The 22952-nt window shown below is 42.7% G+C and overlaps 1 protein-coding gene across 2 annotated transcripts; it reads left to right on the top strand.

Moving 5' to 3' along the window:
- Nucleotides 1–7865: 7865 nt before the first annotated feature.
- Nucleotides 7866–16359, top strand: TOB2 (transducer of ERBB2, 2). 2 transcript variants are annotated; one of them, XM_069968924.1, is made up of 2 exons: nt 7866–8144; nt 14975–16359. In XM_069968924.1, the coding sequence occupies exon 2, from the start codon at nt 14980–14982 to the stop codon at nt 15874–15876; it is 897 nt and encodes a 298-aa protein (XP_069825025.1). In that variant the 5' UTR covers nt 7866–8144; nt 14975–14979; the 3' UTR covers nt 15877–16359. The 2 variants fall into 2 exon arrangements, with proteins under 2 accessions (XP_069825025.1, XP_069825026.1); XM_069968925.1 differs by lacking the exon at nt 7866–8144 and adding an exon at nt 8532–8847.
- The last annotated feature ends 6593 nt before the right edge of the window (nt 16360–22952 follow it).

Genomic DNA, 22952 nt, shown 5'->3' with positions numbered 1-22952 from the left:
CCAATATAGAATAGCCCCCTGCATCCCCCTCCCATATAGAATAGCCCCCCTGCATCCCCCTCCTATACAGAATAGCCCCCTGCATCCCCCCATATAGAATAGCCCCCCTGCATCCCCCTCCTATACAGAATAGCCCCCTGCATCCCCCTCCCATATAGAATAGCCCCCTGCATCCCCCTCCCATAAAGAATAGCCCCCTGCATCCCCCTCCTGTATAGAATAGCCCCCCTGCATCCCCCTCCCATATAGAATAGCCCCCCTGCATCCCCTCCTGTATAGAATAGCCCCCTGCATCCCCCTCCCATATAGAATAGCCCCCTGCATCCCCCTCCCATATAGAATAGCCCCCTGCACCCCCTCCTGTATAGAATAGCCCCCTGCATCCCCCTCCCATATAGAATAGCCCCCTGCATCCCCCTCCCATATAGAATAGCCCCCTGCATCCCCCTCCCATATAGAATAGCCCCCTGCATCCCCCTCCTGTATAGAATAGCCCCCCTGCACCCCCTCCTGTATAGAATAGCCCCCTGCACCCCCTCCTCTATAGAATAGCCCCCTGCATCCCCCTCCTGTATAGAATAGCCCCCTGCATCCCCCTCCCATATAGAATAGCCCCCTGCATCCCCCTCCCATATAGAATAGCCCCCTGCATCCCCCCATATAGAATAGCCCCCTGCATCCCCCTCCTGTATAGAATAGCCCCCTGCATCCCCCTCCCATATAGAATAGCCCCCTGCATCCCCCTCCCATATAGAATAGCCCCCTGCACCTCCTCCTATATAGAATAGCCCCCTGCATCCCCCTCCCGTATAGAATAGCCCCCTGCACCCCCTCCTGTATAGAATAGACCCCCTGCATCCTCCTCCAATATGGAATAGCCCCCCCCCCTGCACCCCCCTCCTATATAGAATAGCCCCCCTGCATGGCCACATGTGAAGGGGTTAAAAAAAAAAAAAAAAAAACATTCTCACCTCACCTCGCTCCCAGCAGCTTCTTCCTCGGCTGGATCTTCGGTCCACGGCGGCGGCGGCGGCTCTCCTCTCTCTCCCCCAGGTCCTCAGCGGCGCGTCAGGGAAGTGACGTCACCGCTGGGGGCCTGGTGGAGGTGGCTGCAGACGTGCCTGCGCGCGGCACGTCTGCGGCCCTCGGCACTTGGGGGGGGGGGGGGGGATAACAGGGCAGAGACACGCCACCGCAGCCCCCTCCCGCCACCACAGCCCGCTCACCTCGCCTCGGCTGGCCCGCTCCTGGCGTGCTCCGCCAATCAACGAGGGGCCGCATCGGCCCCACGTTGATTGGATTGGAGCGGAGGAGCATGTCAGGAGCGGGCCGCAGCGGTGATTTTTTTTTTCCATTAAGACAGCCGGGCGGCCCACGGACTGGTAATCTGGCCAGCCCAGCGGGCATTTGCCCGCCTTGCCAGATTACCAGTCCGGGCCTGGGCTGCAGGAACGGCCGATCCCCGAAAGATCATCCGGTACTGCCGGGCCCCAGAGTTCTGATGAGATCAGAACTCCCCACAGCACACTATGGAGTGTGCGGCCGGAACCGCTTGCTGCACAGTGTGCACAGAGTTTTTTGTGGCGCTATTCAATGAATAGCGGCCGCAAAAAACTGACATGTTAGTTGTTTGCGACGCCGCTAGGGATCCCGGCCAGGATCTCTGGTATACACTATGGGGGGCATGTATCAAGGGGCAAATTTTATATTTTTGGCAAAAAGGGCCCATTTGCGAATGATTTTATTTGCAAATGGCCATTTTGCAAATAAAATATTCGCAAATCGGCACTTTACGCCAGGGGGACGAGGAGGGGGCGGAACGGGGGGGGGCGCGGACTCAGCGTCCACGCGATTCATTATTTTCTCTTAAAGATACGCAGAAAACCTACTCCAGCTCTGAGCGGCGCGCAAGGGATTTATGTAGAGGCAGTCCACCTCTACATATATCTCCGTAGTGCCGGAGCTGCGGGAACATTTTTAAGTCCGACGCAGAAAACACCGGAGTTAATAAATGTCCCCCTATGTGTATATGCTCCGGCCGGGATCCCATAGACGGTAAGGTAACGTACATTTTCGTAATAACCACGGCCGTTGTACAATAGCCGTGGTTTTACGAAAATATACGTTGTGTGAACATAGCCTTATACTATAAGGGTATGACCACACAGGGCAGATACATATGCAGAAAATCAGTTTCCAGTAGTAGGGCCCTTTCACACTACGGAAATCACGCAGATAAGTTGCCGCAGGTTCCATGCACGCTCCCGCTTGGACATCTGTCCGTCCCATCCGCGTGATTTCCGTAGTGTGCAAGGGCCCATAAATCATGAAAGAATCTTATTGCAGTAATGCACTGAACTGTGCGATTTTCCCCCTAGGCCCCTTTACACCACGTCAGTAATGTCTGCATGAGTTGGAAAATCTCCTGATGTGTACAACAAACATGCCCATAGACCCTAGTCACCAGACGGAGTGTCATTTTTGCCTCCGCCTCTGGTTTCGGGCTGTTTTTGTTTGTTTTTTTGCTGGATAATATAGTGTGTGCAGATCTGTGGAACAAGAGCATGTCTGGTCTGTCCGAACCCAAGCGTGCGGCATTCAATTATCGATGGCAGAAGAAGTCGGATGCAGCCCTAAGGGCCCTATTCCACGTGACGATTATCGTTCGCATAATCGTTAACGATAAACGATCTCAAACGACCGCTATTGCGAACGACTTGAAATCGTTCACCCATTTACACAGAGCGATGATCGTTACTTACAATCGTTCTTGCAGTCGTCTTGTCATCTCTATTGCGCTCCTCGCTACTGCGAACGACTGAACGTCTTATTCCATGCGAACGATTTGCGAAGAGCAACGATAAAAATAGGTCCAGGTCTTATTAAGCGATTAACAATTTCTCGTTTGTCGTTTAATCGTTAACTGCTATTCAACTAAACGATTATTGCTTTGTTCTGAACGATTTAACGATTATCCGATAATCGTTCTGTGGAATAGGGCCCTAAGGAGTGTTCTTCAGCCACCACTAATGAAATACTGCACGCTCGGGGTGCGCTCATCTCTACTGTGCACTATTCTATAGAGGAGGATCCTGAAAAAAAAAAGTACACCTCGTGGTCTTTTATATAACCTTTTGACATGTCATGCAGATGCATCAAAGTTAAGATCAAGCCAGATCTTGGCCCTGAGACCCGCTGCTGTCACTACTTATACATAGGGGCAGCATGCTGTATTCTGCTGTATGTTTATTCTGCATATAACCATACTATAATGCAATGCTTCTAAGTAAGTATGAGAGACTATTTGTAAGTAAGTAGAGACTATTTGACATCCATGTGACAGACTTGTAACTGGTGAGAAAGTTATAGAGATTTGTAATTTACTTCTAATTAAAAATCTCTAGTCTTCCAGTACTTATCAGCAGCTGTGTGTCCTGCAGGAAGTGGTGTATTCTTTCCAGTTTGACACAATGCTCTCTACTGCTCTAGTAAGTTCCTGTCTTCGGCAGAGGTGGCAGCAGAGAGCACTTCTTGCAGGAGATACAGCAGCTGATAAGTACTGGAAAACCTGAGATTTTTTAAAAAAGAAATAATTTACAAATATGTATAACTTTCTGACACCATTTGATCTGAAAACATATATATACTTTTTTTTTTGTTTCAGCCTGACAGTGCTGATATATCTGGGGCAGTGTGTTCTTGTTTGTATTGTATTGGCTGTGTTTCTTTGTAATTATTTTTTCTGTAGACCTCCTTTATATATATATTTTTTTGTGTATGTCTATGGAGTGGTGCTTTACTTTGTTTTTGTTTTTTTGCAACATTATTATTATTAATTTACTTATTTTCACTTTCTCATGCTATTTAAAGGGAACCAATCAGCACAGCTTCAAGTGCTGTAAAATGCATTTTAAGGCTATGTTCAAACTACGTAAGAAACACGGCCGTATTTCATAACAACGGCCATATTTGCAGAAACGGACGTTATCTTGCAAATAACGGACGTTGTTTCCGCAAATACGTCCATTGTTATGAATTACGGCCGTGTTTTTTACGTAGTGTGAACCTGGCCTAATAGCGCACACAAGGCATTGGGAGAGCTGTGAAGTAGTCATCTGGGCCAGGGGCATAACTACCACTGTAGGGGCCATAGCAGCTGCTATGGGGCCCATCGTCAGGATTAGTGATGAGCGAACGATTGTGTTCACTAAACAATCATGAACAAATAACAAACAGTAGAAACGTACATTTGCATCTAGAGTTACGCACATACGTACAGATTATCAGGTGCAAATCGTAAATTGCGCAGTTGCGTACATTGCATGCTCGAATATGTATGAACATGACGCTAATTGTTCGTGTTTGCTGATCACGAACAATTTGTTTACTGATCTGAATGGTTATAATGATCATTTTTTTTTTACATATTTGAGCATGCAATGTACGCAACTGCGCAATTTATGCTTTACACCTGATAATCTGTACGCATGTGCGTAACTCAAGACCCAAATGTACGTTTATACTGTACGTTCGTTATTTGTTTGTGAATGTTCGGCGAACACGATCGTTTTTTTTTTCTATGTTTGTGTTTGGGATCCGATCTGAACATCCGGATATTCGCTCATCACTACTCCTGACGAGGACTTGCAGTTATACAGCTATGACTACACCTGACAGTGTAGTGGTCAGTCAGGAAGGGGGGGCATTTCTAGTTACGCCCCTGATCTGGGCTGTGACTAGTCACAGCTCTCTGTCCTGCGCGGTGGCGGCCAGTTAGTGGCCACTAACTGGCCTCTTTGCCTGTCAATCACTCCGAAGGGGGGGGCAATGGGACAGAGAGCCGTGACTAGTCACAGCCTAGATGACTACTTCACAGCTCTCCCTCGCCTTGCGTGCAGTATTAGGCTATGTTCACACTACATAAAAGTATGGCCGTTGTTGCCATCGGCAATAACGGCCGTACTTTATGCGGAGTGGAACAATGCTTTATTCTCATTGGGATCCCGGCTGGAGCATATACACATCGTTGACATATCAGTTTTCTGCGGCCGCAATTCAATGAATTGCGGCCGTAAGAAACCCTGTCAGTTCACACAGTGAAGCGAGCGGCTCCGGCTATGGGAAGCTCTGATGCGGGCGCGTGCTGATGCGCCCGCATTAGAGCTCTGCGGCCGGAAAGATCATCCGGTCGGTACTTAAGTACTGGCCGGGATGATCCGGGCAGAGACCAGCCGTTCCGTGACCCGGCCGGGGTCACAGAACGGCCGGTCTCATACGTTGTGTGAACATAGCATTTTAAATTTTACTGCACATGAAGCCCACGAGGCCGAATCCCCTGACACCACCAGAGAGCCAGCTGCCAGGAGTGTGCAGCCGATCTGGGAGCCCAGTCAGCAGAAATGTTCTGATTGGTTCCTTTTAAGGGTATAAACCCACACACCGTATACGCAGCGTATTTACTGCTGCGATACGCAGCAAATACGCAGCAGATTAGATCTAAGTAACTGAACACAGCATCAAATCTGCACCATCAAATCTGCTGCGTATCTGTTGCGTATCTGCTGCGTATACGGTGTGTGGGTTTGTACCCTAAAGGAGACCTCTTTTTTTTTTTCAAGTGCCGGGGAAATGGAGGACAAAAAAAATAATACTCTCACCTCCGCGGCTCCATCGCTGGTGGCCACATACCACCAAGCCGATCCCTGGGTCCCAGGCCGCTTCCTGGTCTGAAATGGGGACTAGGTACGTGATGTGTCAGGTCTGCTCAGCCAGTCAGCGGCCGTAGTGGGCTCCCGCCTCGGCTGCTGAGTGGACTTGACACGTTACGACCTGGGACCCCACTCAGGCCAGGAAGCGGCTCGGGACTGGCTCAGCGGTATGCGGCCACCAGTGCTGGGGCTGCGGAGGTGAGAGTATGTTATTTCTTTTACCCTCCCCGGAACTTGTGAAAAAGAGGTCTGCCCGGACTTCTACTTTAACAAAGTTATGCATTTCCGTACACACATTTTCATTTTTTCCTATGGCAGATCATGATTCAGTGAGTCACACAAAACCACACAAAAACCACATACACAACAAATATTTATAAGGGGAACTATCAGCAGCTTTAAGAAATCTAATCTGCTGCTTTTCCATTATAAAAAAATTATCAAATGATCAAAATGGATGCGTTTTTTTTAACGGACATAAAAGTAGTGTTGACCACCATTTTTAAAAACGGATACGTTGAACGGATCGCAAAAACGCAGTGTGAACCCAGCCTAATTCTGTGTCCGGTAAGGTCATTTGGAGCACTTCCCTGCCCCCAGAGCACCAATCCAGCCCACCTCTGGCCGGGCCGCTCCACTAATAATCATTAGACAGGGCGGGCTGCACAGACATACCTTCATCCTCACTGCACTGCGCACAATAGGAGGCTACCAGCAGGTTAGATTTGTCTAACCATATGACAGTTCCCCTTTAAGCTGAAAACCATAAAAACTGCTTAAAAAAACACAAACACCAACCTAGACCATGCTGCATAAAAAAACAGACACACAACTGCTCCCCTCAATGATAAATTACCCCCCACAAAAGCAGTGTCCCACCTCAGCCTCTGATTGGTTGAGCAGGCCGGTGAACATGCCGAACCCGTACAGAGGTAGTGGTGCACATTGGGGCGGAGCTCTGAGAGTGACAGTGAGAGTGGGGATGGGACGGGGAAGACAAGTATAAGTTTTTTTGTGTCACCACCTCTTTGACCTTGTTTTTTTCCCCTTGGTATACCCCTTTAACATTAGCTCCGGACAAAACAGACACCCTAGGCCAGGGATGGGGAACCTTCGGCCCTCCATCTGTTGCAAAACTACAATTCCCATCATGCCTGGGCAGCCGAAGCTAAAGCTTCGGGTGTCCAGGCATGATGGGAATTGTAGTTTTGCAGCAGCTGGAGGGCCGAAGGTTCCCTATCCCTGCCCTAGGCTATGTTCCCACACAGCATTTTGCAACCAAAACCAGGAGTGGATTCAAAACACAGAAAGGCTGTGGAAATTTAGAGGATGGCCGTCATTTAATGGCAAATGACGGCCATTTTTTCAAAATGTTTTAAAGTAACGTCCATCCACTCAATTTCCACAGTGTGTGAACATAGCCTTTCTGTGTTTTCAACCAACTCCTTATATTTCCATCAAATACATGAAAAAAAAATACGGATAGCGGCAATTTATCTTCTTCCATGAAGGCCTACTGACACAATGACATTACGAGAAGGTGGCGATGAGCAAGGTGATCCTTAGGGCCCTATTCCACCGGACGATTATCGTTCAGATTATCGTTAAATTCTTCGAATCTAAACGATAATCGTTCGGTTGAAATGCAGTTAACGATTAACGACCGAATGAGAGATCGCTTTATAAGACCTGGACCTATTTTTATCGTTGCTCGTTCGCAAAATGTTCGCAAATCATTCGCATTGAATAAGACGTCGTTCGGTCGTTCGCTGTAGATAGGAACGCAATAGCGAAGAAGAAACTATCGCAAATACGATCATAAGTAACGATTATGGTTCCATGGAAATGAGTGAACGTTTTCAGGTCTTTCGCAATAGCGGTCGTTTGAGATTGTTATTCGTTATGCGAACGATAATTGTCCGGTGGAATAGGGCCCTTAGTAGCCTGCGGCCATAGTCCCCATCAGATTTGTCCATAGGGCAGACATAATATCCTGCACAATCCCAGCTAGAGAATATCTACTACAGACCACACAGTAACCTCCTCCTGTCCCTCTGCTAAGAGACTCTATGGAACAAGCTCTGCAAATAACACCTCCTGCTCACAGGCAGCACCGAAACAGTTAACCTTGCAGGGGAGCTTCACGATATAGATCCGTCAACTCCACTCTCCCAAGCCACAGCACGCTGGGTGTGTGAATGTGAGATCCATCCGCAGGGTTGCTAAGGGTGAAACTTTTCCCCTGACTTCCTTCACTTTGGGCCAGGAGGAGGGAGGTTGCGGGATCCCAGCAGACTCGGAGAGACCCCCACCCCCCGAAATAACACCTAACTAAATACACTAGGGGACCCCCAGAAAGATTAAGCACTCATTTATCTCTTCTTCCTCCTCCTGCGGCTCCAAACCCACGGATTCTGACCTACAACTACCGACCAAGTAAGGATTGTTTATTAAACTATAGGCATTACTGGGCAGGGGGGCTGTGTACAGGACTGTTTTCGTGTTTTTCTTAAAGGGTTCGTGTTTGGGGTTTTGATCAGTCCTGGTTGTTGTGCACTGGGTTACCGTCCCTTTAAATGCTATGTGCCTGCTCGGTAGTATAGGGGCCCTGGGTCCCCGCATAGGACTGTGTCGGAGGGACTCCTTTACTTTCCTGGGCTGTGAACACTATATAGTTTGATCGCCGTTTAACCTTCAGAACGGTTGTGCGACCGTTGGGCTTCAGAGCAGCCGTTAATTTTGTTTGTTTATTTTTTAATTTTTTGTTTCGGTTAGAAACAAGTCAACGGTTATATTGTATTATTGTTACATTTCCCTGCCTCCCTAGAACAGTCACCCCTTATATATAACCCATGATTCCTCTATAGGTATATAGCTTGCACCACCTATATGTGAATGCCAATAGTGATCTGGTTCTTTATAGGAAGTACTATAACACATACACCCTCTAGTAGATATAACATATACACCCTCTAGTAGATGTATACAGTGTACAGCTTTTAGTTTTCTAATATGGCTGCCAGTGAGGAAGCCTCTCTAACATTTTTGTGAGTAAAAGGCCCTGGCAGCTGGCACCACCGCAGGTTATTTCACTCCTATAAGTTGTTCTTACATGACGGCCGCCATTGAACAAGGCCAGGTATATAATTTATCATCGGTGGGGTGTATTATTCTGTTAGATGTAAGGGTTAAATGGCTTATTTTATAGTACTGTAATGTAGGATTTTATTAGTCATCAACTGTTTGTTGGGGGTATTGGATTGTTGTGCATAGTGTATATATAGGGTTTATATCATCTATGATGTCTGTGGTTTTGTTGTTGTTTTTTTTTTTTTTTTGCTCCTTGGTGTCAAGAATTGCAGGAGATGACAGGAAGAGGCAGACATTTTAACACCCTGATCAGACATTGCACAACATCAGTCACAAGCCTTGCCAGCCCCAGCCTTGTGAATTGGCTATGTGACTATGTTCTATTTATTGTCATATATATATATATATATATTTTTTTTCACCGTATGACAGGAGTCAATAAAACTTATCAATGTGCGGCAGTAGTGAATAGATAGATAGATGTGTACGTGCTGATGGTTGTTCTCATATTCATAGTGCATGATATTTTCTGGCACCTATAGCCCAACCAAAGGGGGTCTCCGTCCCGGATCAGAGTACAAGGTTATCGGCCTCCTCCCTCTCACCTTGTTTAATGTGTAAACAGCCATTTAATGTCAGCTGTGCCAGCCCTTTAAGCACGCAGTCCAGGGCCCCTGTGATTGGCTCTGCTCCTCCACACCCCGCCTGACATGTCCATCTAGAATGTTTTTCTTGTTATTTTAACTCTTGCTGACAATGGCCTCTTCATCCGCTTTAAAAAAGGGGGGTCAAGATGGCCATTGCATAAGCCGAAATTCACAACTCCAGCTCCTCTCTGACCCTTATATGCTTCTTATGGAAGCAATCATTCATGTCCAGACAATTCTATCTCCTGTTCACTGTACAGCTGAGCATTTGTGAAGGGAGTGTTACCTAATAACATGGATCATGTTACACCTCTGTTGTTTGTCGGATATAATGGTGTCGGTTTGATGAATATAATCGAGTAGAGATTTATAGGAAGTTCACAATTAGTATTAGGGTTAATTTTCTAAATTCCATCACGCAGGTGGCTATGATAGAAGTCCAATAAAATTTGTGGTCAATTTTCACATAGCTAGTCTAGCTCCGGAGTAAAACGGTGTATCGGTCATGGCTTCCTGATAGAGCCCTCAGACTTCATGCCTTTTGGGTTACAAGCTACTACGGCATGTTCCATCACATCAACCTTGTCATCTGTATTCTGCTCTTATACGAGTAGGATTGTAACATGGCAGAGGCCGCCCTTCTGGGATCCTCTGTGTTATTGCAGATCAATTTTCTACATTCAGCACTGGAGCTTGGACAGATACTGTCTGTGACCCATTGAGGGTGAATCCACACAGAGGCCCTTGCGCATCTAACCATTTTAACATAAAACGGGGCAATTTTTAATATGCAACTAAAACTGATGTTTATCTGCATGGTAAAACCACATCCGGCATTAATTTCAGGTGTTTAATGCCCCTATAATAGTTTCTGTTGCTTATATAGCGTTCAGTTTACTAAACTAGTAAAAATCTGTGATTTTCTCTGTGTTCTCGGAAGTTCCATATGTTAAAATTTCTATAGTGTAAATAGCACTTCCAGATGCAACTTATACTGTGTCTAGCGAGGTGACCATCCACCGGGTCTGTCCCATGATGAACACCAAGGGCACCTTATGGTGTCTATTAGGTTATATTAATTGTTTTAGGAGAAAAAAAAAGAATTGCATGCTGTTTTGTTTCCATTTGACATGTCAGAATCTGCAACAGAGACTCCAATGCAGTTTGCTAAACCTTTCCTACAGTGGTCACTTGCCTTATTAATGTGGCATTTGTACCATTTCCAGTTTAATAGCAACACCAAAGCAAAAAAGCCCTCCCTTGTCTGTAGCATTATGGAGATTGGAAGACCTCTTGATCTCTACAATCCATACAGAACACAGCAGCATATAAAGTACACCTAGGTCCTGTGATGGCCGCCAGCCAGCTGAATGGAAAAATACCGGTCACACAATCCGGCCAGGAGTAGATCATCTTTGTTATTATAGTTCAGTTTTATATTTCTCCCTATTTATTACGCACACACCGTACAGGACTGCCACGGCTTACTAGTTCTAACCTCCCTGCTTGGAATTGTGTAACCCCGACACGTTTTTATTTTTCCTGAAACCATGGGAAAGCTCTAGCTGTAGTGTGGCGCCTGCGCTGTAGTAATTTCCTTTTGTAGCATAGCTCTCTATGGATGTGCAACCTTTCACAGACCTCACCTGATAGTGCTGTTGGTTTGTAGAACGTCCTCGACTCTCTCCAAGCCTGATGACATTGATGATTAAGAGACTGTATGTCAGGAGGTATTCACATTGTACAATCAGCACAGCATGCACTCTTGTGCACCCCCCCCCCTTTTTAGGTTTTATTATTTATCCATATCCACTTCTATTCAAATATTTTTGTGTTTCAGTAGATCCATATCGGTTAGATTTTTAACCCATGAAAGTTCTGCATGGTTTACATGTATGTATTTCAGCAATAGTAAGACGGTCAAGAAAATATTTAACCATATACCAAAATATCATCGAAAAATTAAAATAGCTGTAAATTGTATTGCACATACTAACCGATCCATATAGAAGCGTGCCCTTGCCCTAACACCAGGTTTACAATTGACACAATGGGGATTTTTTTTCCTATAACCAGAAATGCAGAACGCTAATAAGGCCTTATTCACACGTCCCAGAATGTTGTCCATAATTGCTGATCTGTAATCGCGGTTTATTTAGTACTATTTACATTTTACGGAAAGGGATGCAGTTACGGATGATTTTCCATGGATAACAGAGAAAAAATAGCAGGAGGTTTTGCAGCCCAGAAAAATCCCTGAACGTGTGAATAAGGCCTAAGCCTCATGACCTAGGGCTGATCCGTGTCTGAAGCTGTGACCCAATATGCCGTCAAAAGCATAAAAATACACTGCAAGAATTTCAGAATTTTTGCTGCGTGTTTTCCCAAAAGGAAAAGTACTGTGTATGTGTACGTCCCCTACTTATTTATGATTCATGTATACATATGTTGGTTGTTCTCATATGTTGTTTGTTCTCAGTGTTCTGTCATAGTATCAGAATTTTATATGCATATGACAATTTGTCATGCAGCAGCACCTTACAGACATTTTGCTGGAAAGTGTAGTGCTGCAAAATGTGTTTAACATAAAGTGACAGGCCTCCAATATACATATGGACTAAATCTTGCATGTGTATTCCATTGAGCATACAGTTCAGTGTGACATACTAGAGATGAGTAACTTTCATAGTGGCACAATGATGTCGGGCTTCCAATAAAAGACTCTGCATGAAAACCACAAAACTCATAAAACTCCTCTGTTCTCAATTATGACTCTGGCTACTGTGTCCCAAACGCCTCTTCGAAGCGACAGATCTAACATTTGGAGCTATGAGAACTGTATTTCCATGGCTGAGCAGCCACATGTAATCCTGAAATCGCTATACTCAATGCCAAGTATCTGTTGCAGTGCTGTAAAGCAAACTGCTGTTTGACACTGATCCTATGGGTCTATAACCTTACTAACTGCATTTTACCATCATCCGATCATATGGCCGCTTCTGTTGGGTTTGGTCGATGCCAGGAAAACCCTTTAGTTGAATACATAGGGTTTATGAAAGTATGGAGAAGTAGAAATAACATACTGAGGCTGTTTTTGTCTTGGTTTGGGCTGGACCTTGTAGTTCTATGAAAGGAATTTAAAAAAATTTAGAGCATTGTGTGTTCACAACTTCACATCAGTTTGGGCACAATTATGCCCCCCCTTCCCAGTGTGCAGCGCCCATTAGACACCATTCGGATAAGGAGAAACTACTTTGGCGAGAGTCTGCACTGCAACCTGAATTACCACAAACCCTTTTCTGATCTGTGATGTGAGGATTTCCGTACACTTGTTGCTTTGATAGGAAAATCGCAATTTCTAAGATTTCCCAAGGAAGTAAAAGATCAGTAGTCGTATTTTTAGATGTCTGGAAGAGGATAAAAAAAAGGGACTCTGTGCATTCGGTCCCTTGCCACTTGAGTTCAGTTACAGTCATTGACTATACAATTAGGCTTGAAACACACGTGCAGGTGGTTGTTGTTTTTGTGCCAAAGATAAATCTATCAGAAAAGAAATGTATTTGGGTACTTCCGCGCATGCCGTCATGTCTTTTGCTGTATCTGAGCAGACAAAACAATCCTGAAAGCAGTAGGTTTTTGTTCTTGGGGTTTTTGTTTTTTTGTCCGGTCAAATTCTTCAAATTAACATCAAAGAGTAACCCAGTGGATCCCATTGAGCCTAATAGGATCTCTTGGGTATTCATCTGCATCAGGAGTTATTTACATGCTTTGGGCACAGTCTGTAATTGCTGATGTGCTACAGAGCGGATTTTGAAACTCCTTTCATAACTCATTATGATGCCAAGAGCTCTGAAATAGTTTAAAGGTTTGCAGTACTGTACTGACGCTGTGTCAGTCCGTTCTGTTGCACGCTGTCCGTTTACGGAACATGAGAATGACCCTTTAGTGTCTGTTCTTGAACTGACTGACTGGTTTTGGTTTGTGGTACCAAATGGAGCCTCAGTAGAAGTGTGATCCAAGCCTTAAAGCCCTACTACACAAAACTATTATCGGCAGTTGCGGACAATAATCGTCTTGTGTAATCATAAGACAATGATCAGCCGACATGAACGATGGCTGATTGTTGCAGTCGTTTGTCTTTCAACACGTTGAAAGACAAACTACTAATATAGCAACGATCTGCTGCCGTCGCACCGTGGAATAGGAGCGGTGGCAGCAGACCGTTGCTATGGTCCGCCTGAATGATCTAGCGATCACCCGGGCAGCCCCCCGTACTCACCCGCTCACTGGCGACGCATGAAATAGCGCCAGCAGCAAGCGGGGAATGCGCTGACATCGCTGATTTGCTCCTCTCCGTCGCCCTGTGTAATAGGAGCTTTTAGAAAAACATGGCTGCTTTCTTTTAGGAACTCCACCACCCTTTTCCCTTCAGGTGGGATGTTGGGTTTTTCAGTTTCGTTCAATTGAGAAGTGAATGGAGCTGTATTGAAATACCAGACACAACCTGAGGACAGGGGTGGTGCTGTTTTACAAGAAAATATCTGTGCGTTTTCTAATGGCTGTGTCCAATAAATGCATTGCAAAACTGCAGTACGTACAATATGGATATTGGCAGATTGAGATGAGCGCAACTTGAGCATGTTCTTGTCCGATCGTTCGGCATTCGATTACTGGTGGCTGAAATTGGATACAGCCCTAAGGTTGCCTGGAAAACATGGATACAGCCATAGGCTATATCCATTTTTTTCCAAACTCCCTAGGGCGGTGTTCAACTTCTAATGCCGAACGATTGGACACGAACGATTGGACACGAGCATTCTCAAATTGCGCTAATCTCTATCTGCCAATATCCATATTATAGAACCGTAGTCAATTATAGTTAAAAGCATTGCTTTGTGTGAAACTAGCCTACAGAGCACTTCAACGTGTGCAGTTTTGGTTGTTTTGTTTTTTTATTTTATTTTTTTTGTGCACAGTGCCTTAATGAGAGTAAGTTCACACGTTATCTAAAAATAAAAGGTATTAAAAAATGAGCAAAGAAGCTGATAGTAAAGGGAGGGTAATTTTATATAGGAAATAGTCAGCCATTTACCCGTGCCGCAGCCTTAAAGCAAATGCGTGTATAAGCAGTCTTGCAATCTTTCCATGTGGATCAACGCATGAAGGAAAAAATCCTGCAGTAGATTATAGTACCAGCTATATGGGTGAGACCTGAACAAACTTCATCCAGGCACTGAGGAATTTTTTTTTTTTTTCACATTGACTTGTGCTAAAGATGTCAATGTTTGTTGCTGGCTTTTTGCACAGACTTCACCCCTTTAAGTTTGAGCGATGCGGTCTGTGTAACTAGTGCATTGTCATGAGCATTTGTCACAGATTTGTAGATTTTTCAGATCAGATCTCTTATTTGTATGTTTGTTACTATGTAAATGGATTGTTTTTTGTTGGGTACATAAAAGACTGCTTTATGATTCTTATATGGATTACAAGGGTGCTTATATAACTCTCCCTTTTTTTCTTTTCTTACAGAGAATATGCATCTGGAGATCAAGGTCGCCCTGAATTTTATTATATCATACCTATACAATAAGCTTCCAAGACGAAGAGCTGATCTGTTTGGCGAAGAGCTAGAGAGGCTTTTAAAAGGAAAGTACGAAGGGCACTGGTACCCTGAAAAACCATTGAAGGGTTCCGGCTATCGATGTGTTCACATTGGTGAAACCGTGGATCCGGTAGTGGAGCAAGCGGCACGCAGAAGTGGTCTCGATATAGAAGATGTACGAGCAAACGTACCGGAAGAGCTGAGCGTTTGGATCGATCCCTTCGAAGTGTCTTACCAAATTGGGGAGAAGGGAACAGTGAAAGTGTTGTATTTAGAAGACATAGAGAGCAGCACGGAGCTGGACAAAGAGATAAAGAGCAGCTTCAATCCGGAGGCACAAGCGTTCATCCCAATTACAAACCAAGAGGCTTCGCTGTCGAACTCTCCATCTCCATCCTTTGGTCAGTCTCCAAGCCCAACTTTCATCCCTCGTGCCACTCAGCCAATTACCTTTACTACTGCCACATTTGCAGCCACCAAATTTGGCTCAACCAAGATGAAGAAAGGAGGTCAACGTATGGCACGATCACCCACCAATAACCTCGCAAAGCACAAGAATCTATCTCTTTCCATGCATTCACTGAACTTCAGTCCAGCCCAGGGACCCCCATCCCAGCTTTCTCCAAACGCCAAGGAGTTTGTCTTCAGTGGTCCACCAGGGCTGTTTTATGAGGGAGATAGCCAGAACCTTCCAAGCCCTGGCCAGTTTGCCACCCCCTTCAGCACTGGGAGCAGCCTGTTTAATGAGAAATCTCCTTTTGTGGACGGGTTGAACTTCAGCCTCCCCTACCCAAGCCAGCCGTTCCAGCCTGTTGTCCTGGCTAATTGAGGTTATCAATGAAAATTTAAAGTTTTGAAGAATTGAAGATCTAAAAGTTGAAACTTTTTTATTTTTATTTGGTTCATTTTTTTGGCTTCTGAAATAAAACATAACACAAGTAGATATTACTGGGATACAAAGTACTTTGGGTTGCATTTCTACTGGACACTTGTGAAGTTCTCACCTTTTTACAAAAAGATGAATATATATGTGAAATATAAAGTTATAGAGATTATATGGATAACTATATTTTTTTTTTCCCCTCCCCTTACGATTGGCTGCATCACAGTAAACCTCGGATCCTTTAGAATTCACCTTGAAATGCCCGAAAGAGGAAGACAAAAAAAAACAAACTTTTCTGCATGGTCATATCCGAAGAACTGCACCTGTGGCAGGGTTGCCATGCTTGGAGTTTTGTAATTTGATTAAGTTTCTTACTATTTTTCCCTCTGCCAGCCTGGAGGAACATCTCTTCTCACATCTTGTGTTTTTTTGTTTTTGTTTTTTTTTTTGTATGAGTTCCTTTTCTATTGCTACAGTTTTTTTGTTTTTGTTTTTTTGTGCACCCTTCTAATCAATTTTTTTTCTTTTCATTTACCATCAAAATCTGGAGAAGGCATCACAATAACGTAGGACTACTGTGTAATTGCAGGAGTAAAGGTAGCCATAATACATTAGTCCAGCTGACACCAGGTTTCTGGTGTATGGCCACCTCAACGTGCCCACTGTTACTCAATTTGAACAAAAAAAAAAAATCCTTCACCATATGTCATCATTGCATTGCCTCTGCATACACACTGGGTCCTCATGCATAAAACTAGTTAAAAAAAAAGTACAGTGTCCATAGCCACCAGATCATCTTTGTGGAAATTTGTAGTTGAATCTGTCGGCTATGAGAAATGCTTGCACTTCTATTTATAATTGTTTTATGCATACCGCCCCCTGTGTTCACGCAATGGCGGATTTGAGCACATTGCGACCATCTAGCTGCTTTGAAACATAGTCCCTAGCTATCAAGGAATTTGCAGCTTATACTTCAGCAAGAGGATTGCACTTATCTACCTCCCCATTTTCTTTTTCTTTTCTTTTTTTATTTTAATACTCTCCCATACGTGAAGTTAACTCCTTTAAGGTTCTATGAATGTATGTGTTGGCATTATAGCAGTATTGAAGCCTCGATTCCATTCTTAGTATAAGTGCTGTTGAATATGTCCTGCGAAAACGTGGTTGATATTGGACAAGGTTATAGAGCACTTACACTCCGAGAAAGAAAAATGCCAGTCAAGCCTTGACTCTGCCTTATAGTGTGTATGTATACAGTGAAACCTCTCCAGATATCTTGAAGACCATCTACATGATATTTCCAATTCCTCTATATTCTGTATGTCTTGGTTGAGAAGACCACCTCTTTCAAAGACAAATTTGGGGGCAATTGTCTCCAAGGTTTCACTGTATTCCCAGTGCAAATTGATATCCCATATTTGGTTCTTGTAATTTATAGATTTTGGCGTTTCTCCCTTCTCCAGATACGCAGAGCAATAGGGAGAAGTTGTCTCACACTTTTATTTAAAGCTGAATGTTTTTGCTATGAAGAACAGTATTAAAAAGACCGAAATTGCATATTACACCATTCTTTAGGAAATATCCTAAACTAAAAGACCATATTATAGGTTTTGTTTTTTACTTTTTTTTTTTTTCATTTTCTTTTCTAAACTCTTTGTATAAAAGGCATATTTAGATGTACGGAAATTACAAATGATATTCCTTGTCCAAAATAGGCCAGCTGAGCCAAGCAATGGCATTGGGGAAAGAATAATAATATATAAAGAAATTTTATATTATATCTATATTTTTAAAAGTGTTTATAAATTCATTTTTATTTATTTTATTTTCTAAGACATTTTTGGAATAAAAAAAAAAAACTAGCGAGGATCAGAAATCCAAATATTATATATTATAATAAAAAAAATAAGAGAAAAAGAACAAAAAATATTTACAGCCCGGTTTGTGGTAAAGGTAACATTTTTTAATTTCTAAATGTGTCCTTAACAGTGTAGATGAACTGTCTCAATTTTTTTTTTATTTTTTTTTTTGCTTTTTCAAGACTGAACGTTTTATTGTTGAAATTTTGAAAATAAGGAGCTCTTACATAGAAACTGGAAGGTCCTTCCTTTTTGGCAGACTTCAGCGTTCCCTTAGATGGACATATATATCTTTAATTGCTGATGGCTGAGGGACCTGCCAACTAAGGGTCCCCATACACCTTATACTCTTGTTGGTCATACCTGATGCTCACGGTGAGTTTGGCCTTCTGTATAAGGTGTATGGGGCTCTACCAACCATCCACTGGCAGATGGTGTTGGCTTACCACTTCCTATAGAGAACACGGGAACGCTCGGCTGTGCTGAACGTTCCTGCATATGGGGAGGACAGAGGATGGTCGTTCAGCCATAGGCTATTAAAGGTGTCTCGCCAACTGTGCATGAGAAGCATCTGCCACGTTGACAAATTCAAAATGCTCGATCTTTCGCTTGCCTAGCGAAATCTACGACCAATCTCCTCGTTGAAATTGAGTTCACCCAACTTTGCTCCTATGTGTATTGGCAACATTTTTCCAGATTTTAGGGAAATTGCTTAAAATTACTCCTCAACCTTAGGGCAATCTCTATCCATATATTATATAAAACGAGCAGATCTCCAAGCAAACCAGGCCTTGTAACATACTCTATTTCTGTAGACTCTGCAGAATTTTACAGGCTCCTTTCACACTGTATTCTGACCGGCGCATCCAATGTTTCTATTGTGAGGATCTCCCGATGCAAAGCTCAGAAGGTTACATTTACCAGATGCCATTTTAGAAGTATCCATCACCCGTAGGCTCCTACTATGAAAACTGGACAGTATACTTTGTTTTTCTTATAACTTTTGTTACTTAATGGTAACCCCAATGTATACTGGCCAATGGAGGCCAAAAGGGCACTTTACAGTACTGTATGTTGAAGGGGGAAAAATTAGTAAAATGCCATAGTCTTTAAAAAGAAATCTGCTTACTAACCTCTTGTTGGGCAACTTTTATTTGCATAATATCTTTAAAAAAAAAAATAAAAAAAATGAATGGCCCCTGATTGTCCTGCCATGTCCGTACAATTGTACTTTAAAGGATCTTACTCTAGGTGCCTACAGGCTGTGCACACAAAGACCATAGGGTTCTATTAGAGACCTTTTCCTCAGAGGCAGTGTTACTCTGGGATAATAACTTCATAGTACTTATGAATGTGGTACTTTTTGCAGAGAGCTCTTATTTTCATGTTGAGCGGACTTTAGGAATCTGGGTTTGGCAACTTCTCTAACCCAAACTCTTGGCACTTGATTCCTGGCATCTGAAGTGGTTGGATGCTACCCTAGGGAGTCAGGGGAACTTGGATACAGCCTATGGCTAGGTTCACACTATGTAAAAACAACGGCCATATTTCGTAACAATGGCTGTTTTAGAAACAGACTTTTTTACCTAGTGTGAACCTAGCCATAGGCTGTATCCATGCTTAACTGGCTGCTCTAGAGTGGCAATCTTGAGAGTATTTTAAGGTATAGTAAAGGCCCTTAGAAATCTATATGTGGGAGGTTGTATAAATCCAAAATTTTCCCGATTGGTACCACTTACCCATTTTCAAAATTATAATTTCCGGGGAAGACTTGTTTCTAAACCCATGGAATGAATTAATTTTAAAAAAAATGCACTCTTTATCTGCAAAGGTCAAATACTAAAATGTGAAGAAAATATTTTTATTTTTATACCCTCCTCCCTTTTGCCAGTCAAATTAGGATCCAGTTGGCAGTCATACTATTTCACTATACATTTTATGTTAAAAACAAAAATCCTCGGAAATAAGCCACATATGTCTACTGTAATTGACTACCCAATCTAGAGAACTATACGGTGGCAGCACTTAACAGCCAGTAATTACTACATAGCTGAATAATTGATTAGTGTGCATGACCAGTAAGGGTGGAGGTGTCAACGATTAGTTAGATGCAAAAAGGCCTTTGGGTGGGAAAAAAATTTCCCCCAGATTTCAAGAAACTGATATATATGCAGCACTGACTAATAGTGTCCCAATAAAAATAGTGGAAGGTGGCACCAACATGCCAACAGTCCACAGCTTCAACCCATGAATACTATTCACATTAGCCGAAGGGCTCTTCAGCTACTGAAATTCATTTTGCGCTCATAATTTATATTACTTCACAAGCTCGGAACTACTACATTTTCAGGTTGCTACACTGCGTTGTCCTCCTCTGGCAACCCATATACATGTGTTTTTTTGTTTTTTTTTTCATTTTAATAAAACACTAGTACCTATGTGTTTCTCTTAGTTTTTATTTGCATTTATAAAAAAAAAAATAGAAAACAAAAAAAATAAAAATAAAGTTTGCTACATTTGTAAAATGTGAGAGGAATATATTCTAAATATATATTTCTAACGTACATTTAAGCTACACTTCTGTTCAGGTTTGTTATGTTTTTTTCTTAAGGAGAATAAGAAAAAAAATCCCAAGGATTAAAATATTTTTTCATAAAAGTAAAATGTAAAAAAAGTTAAAAAAAATAAAATAAAATATGAATACAGAAAACTGCCTCTTCTCAAAGCGGATACAGTGTCTAATCTTGTACAGAAAAGCAAAATTTAAAGATATAATCTTTATATAAAAAAAAAAAAAATCAAAACTATTGACTTATAAATGTTTAAACTATAACAGGTTTTGTTTTACTTTTTTTTTTTTTTTTAAACGCAGGTCGACGGGTGGGACGGGGAAAATTTTTAGTTTATTTACTGAAAAACAAAATTATAAAATTAACTTGATTTTTTTTTTCTTTTGTGTAATTTGTTTTGGAACATTGTGCAATATTTGATGGCCTAATGGAGTGTTAAGTTTCAGATGTACAGTTTATATTGTTCCAAAGTTTTTTAAGTTTGTATTAAAAAGCATGATATTAAGCTTTGTGGTTCTGTGATTTTATTTTATTTCTTTTATGAGGAAAATTTTAAAGGGGTATTCATTCTGCTCAAACATAACTTATCATATGTTGCTTGCCATGGTGAGACTAATAATTCGTTCCTTACTTGTTATGTATTCGGTCCCCCCCCCCCCCCCCCCCAATTCTGAGCTGCTGCTTTCTGCTAAGGAAACAAAAAAAAATGGCAAGCTTTATCTGCAACTTTTGTAGCTTCTTTGTAATGCTGGGAGGGTTAATCTGAGGTCAAGTTGCTGATTAACTTGTAATTTAAGGGGAACTCCTGGTACAGGTTAAAAAATGAAACCTCTTCAGAAGCATATAGCATAACTTACCTATCCATCCCAGTTTTGAAACAATAAAAAAATCCAATTTGTTTGGTTTTTTTTTGTTCTGTATTGTGTTTCTCTACTTCCTGGTTAAGCACTTCCCAGAATGCAGTGCTTTCCCTCAGTTGTTCATCACAGTCCCCCACACTGCCCATTCCCCAACACAGCACGCTGTATTCTCTACCTGTAACACCACACAGCATTGTATTCTCTGCCTGTAATGCTGACATTGGAATAAAGTAAAGAACTTTTTTTTTTTTTTTCTCTTCCATTTCCACGCACATTATCATGTTTTTATCTTTGAAGTTGAGCCCCACAATAAGGAGTTTATCCAGTACTATTTTACACGGGATATACTGTTTATGCCTCGGTTTTTTTTTCTCAAGGTGGGATTGGCAGTGCCGGCTCTGATCCTCTCTGCCGTTCAGCATCTTTACTTGTGTTACTGCATTATTTTTGTGAAGATGCTGCAGTACTGCAATGACACTCCAACATTTGTTAACACAGCCCTAATTTCCCTGCAGACTTTTGCACAATCGGTGAAGTTGCGGCAGCTGCTTCTGGCTGGTCAGAGATGGTGAATCACTCAGGGGATTTGGGGGATCCAGCCAAGCCTCCTGTGACATCACGCCCTCCCCCTGTCTGCATCATCAGCCTGTGCTCAGCAAACACACACAATGAGACAGAGGCATGGAAGATTTGTCTCCTAAGGTGGGAGGAGGAGACAATGTGAAATGGCCATTTTTCTTCACTTCCTGGATTTCAAACTGCTACCAGTTTGGCAGAACTGCACTGATATATAGATGTCTCTATGCAATGTATTACCATAACTTAATGTTCTTTTAATAGAAAACAAGTATTCCTTATGTGGAGTTCCCCTTTAACCTTCCCTGCAGTACAAAGTTGCAGATAGGGACTTACATCAGCTGCCTCAGGAGGGAGTAGGAGGGGGAGAAAAGCTCACATACAGTTTGTGTCTGCAGCAGCTCAGAACTGGGAGAAGGAGACTGACTAGATAAGTATGGAATGTTTTATTATCACCATACATTTTGAAAAGTTATGTTTGAGTAGAATACCCCTTTAACTTGCTACTTATGTGAGAGATTTATTTTTCTTCTAATACTATGTTCACATCTCTCAATGAGCACAACAATAGGGCCACAGTACTCCTGAAAGAGCCTTTATATAGGTCATTAATGGGGAACCTTTATCAGTACATCTGTTACAAAACTACAATTCCCATCATGCCTACATTGGCAAAGCTTTGGCTGTCCAGGCATGATGAGTATTGTAGTTTTGCAGCAGCTGGAGGGACAAGGGTTCCCCATCCCTGGTATAAATAGTGTCTATTACTGCAGCTTGTGGTGCTTTGTCTGGTTAATAGAGAAGAGCGAACCGGGTTAGAGTCCGTCCGAACCCGAACGTTCGGCATTTGATTAGTGGCGGCTGCTGAACTATACAGCCAATGACTATATCCATGTTTTCCACATAGCCTTAGGGCTTTATCCAACTTCAGCAGCCATCGCCAATCAAATGCCGAAAGTTCGGGTTCGGATAGACTCGAGCATGCTCCAGGTTCGCTCATCTCTAGTAAGGGTCCATTTACACAGAAAGATTTGAAGCCAAAGCCAGAAACAGACTATAATCGGGGATCAGTTCATGAAGGTAAGCCTGAGATTTCTCCCCTTTTTAAATCCATTCCAGGCTTTGACTTTAAATCTTTGGCAGATAATCTGTCAGAT

The sequence above is a fragment of the Dendropsophus ebraccatus genome, chromosome 4 (assembly GCF_027789765.1).
Source record: "Dendropsophus ebraccatus isolate aDenEbr1 chromosome 4, aDenEbr1.pat, whole genome shotgun sequence".
NCBI classification, from domain to species: domain Eukaryota; kingdom Metazoa; phylum Chordata; class Amphibia; order Anura; family Hylidae; genus Dendropsophus; species Dendropsophus ebraccatus.
The sequence above is the reverse complement of the archived record's forward strand: the minus strand, read 5'-3'. Positions and strand labels throughout refer to the sequence as shown.

What these genes read in the sequence shown, in the direction of transcription:
- TOB2 (XM_069968924.1), top strand. Translation starts at nt 14,980, where the DNA reads ATGCATCTGGAGATCAAGGTCGCCCTGAATTTTATTATATCATACCTA.